The sequence below is a fragment of the Argiope bruennichi genome, chromosome 11 (genome assembly GCF_947563725.1).
Source record: "Argiope bruennichi chromosome 11, qqArgBrue1.1, whole genome shotgun sequence".
NCBI classification, from domain to species: domain Eukaryota; kingdom Metazoa; phylum Arthropoda; class Arachnida; order Araneae; family Araneidae; genus Argiope; species Argiope bruennichi.
The window spans coordinates 98896920-98901819 of NC_079161.1; the positions used below are offsets into that span (position 1 = coordinate 98896920).

General features: G+C 40.0%; 1 protein-coding gene across 1 annotated transcript; it reads right to left on the bottom strand.

The window, feature by feature from the left end:
• Positions 1–2650: 2650 nt before the first annotated feature.
• On the bottom strand, positions 2651–3856 carry LOC129956803 (uncharacterized). Its single transcript, XM_056068749.1, has one exon. It carries the CDS (start codon positions 3854–3856, stop codon positions 2651–2653), a length of 1206 nt encoding a protein of 401 aa, XP_055924724.1.
• Between the last annotated feature and the right edge of the window lie 1044 nt (positions 3857–4900).

Consider the following 4900-nt stretch of genomic DNA (forward strand, 5'->3'; position numbering starts at 1 on the left):
AAAGGATGATTAGGTGTGGATGAAATTTTAAAATAATATTGCAATGACAATTTCTGGCGACGCAGAGATAATGGAAGTTGATGGCACATTACATATAAGCTTTGCACTGGGGATGTGCGGAAAGCTCCAGAGCAAATCCTCAGAGCAGAATGATGGATTGTATCAAGTTTCTTCAAAGCAGTATTGCTGGTAGAGCCATATGCTAAACAACCGTAGTCTATACGAGATAGAATCAGAGCTTCATATACTCGGAGTAATGATGTCCTATCAGCCCCCCAAGATGTGTTGGAGAGAACCTTTAGAATATTTAGCATTTTTTCACATTTCTTTCGTAGAAAGGAGATGTGAGAATGGAAAGAAAGCTTTCGGTCGAAAATTACCCCGAGAAAACGTACTTCTGGTACAACAGGAAGAACTCTATTGCGTATACAAATTTCAGGTTCAGGGTGAAGACTGCGTTTTCTGCAAAAGTGGACGCAACAACTTTTACTTGATGAAACTGTGTATCCATTCTGATCACACCATTTCACAAGACTATTCACAGCAGTCTGCAACTGCCTTTCAATCAGTCTTATGTTTGATCCCTGGCAAGAAATATGCAAATCATCAACGTATAATGTGCCTAAAACTGATGAAGGAAGTATTAAAAGAATTTTAGAAATGTGGATAATAAAAAGAGTAACGCTCAATACGCTACCCTGAGGAACACCTTCCATTTGAATAAAAGAGTCAGATAATGCTGATCCAACACGGACTTTAAAAACACGACAAGATAAAAAATTTTTAATAAAAAGTGGTAATTGACCACGAAACCCAAACTCATAGAGGGTTCGAAGTATCCCATAACGCCAAGTCTGGTCATATGCCTTTTCAATATCTATGAATATGGAAACCAAATGATTTCTCCGCACAAATGCATTACGGATTTCTGTTTCCAACTGCAAAATGTTATCAAGGGTAGATCTACCTTTGCGAAATCCACTTTGATGTAAAGGTATACGGTTTTCCAATTCAAGTTGATGGATAAGCCGGAAATTAACCATTCTTTCAAATGTTTTGCTTAAACAGCTCGTAAGTGCTATAGGACGATAGTTTGAAGGGTCTGTTGGATCTTTCCCAGGTTTCAAAATTGGAATTATAATAGCTTCCTGCCATTGCGAAGGAAAAATTCCTTCATTCCAAATTCTATTATAGAGGCGGAGAATATTATTAAGTGATGGAACACTCAAATGGCGAAGCATATGGTATGATATTCTATCGGGTCCCGGACTGGTGTTATGAGATTTTGAAAGTGCCTTTTGCAGCTCACACATATCGAATTCAGAGTTATATGGGAGGGCATGTCGTACTTGAAAGTTAATTGGTTGTCTCTCAGCACAGTTCTTTATACTTAGAAATGTAGGATTATAGCTGTCTGAACTAGCCACTTTGGAAAATGTTTCAGCAATAATATTGGCTATATCTCTGGGTGATGAGTAAGTACAGGAATTATTCTTTAAAACCGGAAATGTAAATTCTTGGTAAATACCGTTAGCAGCCTTTACTTTTTTCCATAAATGCTTACTAGATATATTAGATGTAATACGAGACACGTATCCAATCCAATATTCCCTCTGACTGCGTCTTCGAACTTTTCGGGCAAATGACTTTGCACACTTGAATGCAACGAGATTTTCTGTTGTTGGATATCTTCTAAAAATATTCCACCGTTTACTTTGTGCCTTCTCTGCTTCACGGCAGGCATTATTCCACCAAGGTTTGGAGAGCTTACGAGGTCTGGTAGAACTTTTTGGAATTGCATTATCAGCGGCATACAATATAATTTGAGTTATTTGTGTAACGGCCTCAGAGATATCCAAACAATTAACCATTGCTTCAGTGATTGTGGCCAACTGCTGAAAGCTTTCCCAATCTGCCCGTTGGAATAAGTAGACAGATGGTCGTTGTGCCATCCTAACACTATCAACAAGGGCAATCAAAATTGGAAAGTGGTCACTATTCAGAAGATCTCTTCCAACTGAAAAATTTAAAAGTGGAAATAGTATTGGCGAACATACAGCAAGATCTAATGAATGAAATGAACGAGTAGGTTCGTGAAAATATGTCTTTTCATCACTATTTAACAGGCAGAGATTATGATCAGATATCAACTGCTCAATTTGCTGGCCACGAGAGTTGGTGTCCTCATTTCCCCATAGGATGCTATGTCCGTTAAAATCACCGAGTAATATGAAAGGAATAGGAAGTTGATCCACTAAAGAGTTTAAATCTTCTTGTAAAATCACCTCACGTGGAGGAAGGTATACACAGCAAACTGTTATAAGTGTCTTTATGTGGACTTGAATAGCAACAGCCTGCAAATTGGTATGAAGGATAATCGGTGTACTGGGGTAGAAGTTGGAAGTGAAAATGCAGACACCTCCTGAAACACTAGCATTTAAATTTCTATTTGAATCTTTGCGGACGCAGTTGTACCCTCTAATTTTAGAGATTATTGAGGGTTTTAAATAGGTCTCTTGTAAAGCAAAACAGACAGGCCTGTGTTCATTTAAAAGTGATTTGATTTCGACGGTTTTAGAACGATACCCACGACAATTCCACGAAATGAAACCAGACATGGAAAAAAAAAACAAAGAAATGTTTGAAAAAGTTACGCATGGCCGCCTGGAGGCGATTTATTAGGAAAATTATCCATTTCTACATCAGATATATCAGATGTAGATGGACAAATTGCTAAGATAGAGTCTGAAGTAATTGGTATATCAGAAGGATCTGGAGGTTTAGGAGGGACTTCATTGTCAGATGTTTTGGCACTTGGAGGAGATTTTGTTTTCTTTCGTTTCTTCTTAGCGAAACGAGTTAAAGAAAATTCTGAATCTTTAGATTGAGAAACGGGTTGAGAAGATTTTTTAGTAGTAGAGGCTGAATTTCGATTGTTTTCAGTTTTTTGTACGTTATTGCTCTTTACTGATTCAAGAGCTGAATGCTTACAGGAGCAGGTTTTCAATGCATTAATATCTGAAAAGTCGGTCTGAGAACTAGTACATTTCAATGTTGAACTTATGGCGGCACTATAAGTAAGGCCAGGTTTGGGTGTTCTGTCTAAAACCAATTTTTTCGCTTCTGCGTATGAAATATTTCTTCTAACTTTCAGACTTTGAATTTCCTTTTCCGTTTTCCATTTAGGACAGTCACGGGAATACGCAGGATGGGACCCAGAGCAGTTTAAACATTTGAAGGTCTGTGTGCTACAAACTGAAGTTTCATGATCATCAACTGAACATTTGGCACATCGACGGCTGCCACGACAAGTTCCCTGCGAATGTCCGAATCTCTGACATTTAAAACAACGCAGAGGATTTGGTATATATGGTTTAACTTTGGATTGTATATAGCCAGCACGTATAAATTTTGGAAGTTCCGGGCTACTGAAAGTTAGAATGACATGTTTTGTTGGAATGAATGAACCATTGCGTTTAATTTTTATGCGATGAGCTGCACAAACTTTTTGGGAATGCAATTCCTGAATGAGTTCATTCTCCGAACAGTCAAAAAGATCTAAATCGGAGATGACTCCTCGAGAAAAATTCAGTGTTCTGTGAGGAGTTACCTCTACAGGGAAGTCTCCAAGTTGTGTTAATTTCTGCATCGCAGCAATCTGTGTTTTTGATGAGGTCTCAATAAGGAGATCCCCGGACGGTAGTTTTTTAGTAGATTTGACATCACCAATAAATGAAGAAATCAATCTTTGAACTATGAAAGGTGAAACTTTATTAAATGTCTTTGGTGTGTGTAAGATTAAGAATCGAGTATCTTCGGTGATTGGTAAACGTGGCGAAGTGTCTGAAAAACCCATGCAAAAAGGGAAAAAAATTCAAGCCCCGACGGCACCGCCCACCATGGAGCCCAACAAGGGAAGGCAGACACCGGCTCTGGTTGCCTCCAGCCTCGGCTCTTACCCTGATGCTAGCCAGAACTTATACGCTAAGGGCCACTTCCAGGAACGTCTACCACCCTTAACGCAGAGCCCCAGAAGGTGACCCCTTCGCTTGATCCCCTTGAGCAGCCCAGTTAAGTGTCTGAGATACCGGCCGATTGATACACCGGGGACCGAAATGTACCACCCGTCTAATGGGTCGCCACGCACGGCAAACACGTGGGGGTATTTGCTGTCCATGAGAAGCAGGAAGCAAACAGAGTGGCGACAGCTTCTCATGGAGAGCTCCCTCGCCTACCCTCGAGGGAAAGAAGAATGACAGCCTAAAGCAGAAGACGGAGGGGAGAGTAAATATAAAGGGACTAAAGATCCCTGGGTACCTCGGGATTGGGACACCCGTACTCACCTATAGTAGGCGAGCCCCTGAGGGGCTCGTACTACTGGAAACCGAAATTCGCAACACATTTGTTAGAAGGAACCACCTCGTCTCCATATTTTTTGACATTGAGAAGGCGTATGACCGGACATGGCGCTATGGAGTACTTTCTACACTTTTTAAATTTGGTTTTAGAGGAAACTTGCCCATCTTTTTACAGAATTTTTTATCACATCGGACTTTTAGAGTTCGTGTAGGCAACTTTTATTCTGATTCTTTTATTCAAGCTGAGGGAGTTCCGCAAGGAAGTGTCCTCAGTGTTACACTTTTTATTATTCACATTAGTCAAGTTTTATCTGTTTTACCTTCATCTATTCAAGCATCACTTTATGTTGATGACCTGCAGATTTCATGCCAGGGCAGCAATATGAATTTAATAGAGCGACAGTTGCAAAATGCCGTTAACAAAGTAGTAGCTTGGTGCGATAAAAACGGGCATACTATCTCTTCAGAGAAGAGCCGATGCGTTCATTTCTGCCGGAAACGAAATATCCATCTAGATCCTGTCATTAAAATACGAAATGCGC

What these genes read in the sequence shown, in the direction of transcription:
- LOC129956803 (XM_056068749.1), bottom strand. Translation starts at nt 3,856, where the DNA reads ATGGGTTTTTCAGACACTTCGCCACGTTTACCAATCACCGAAGATACT.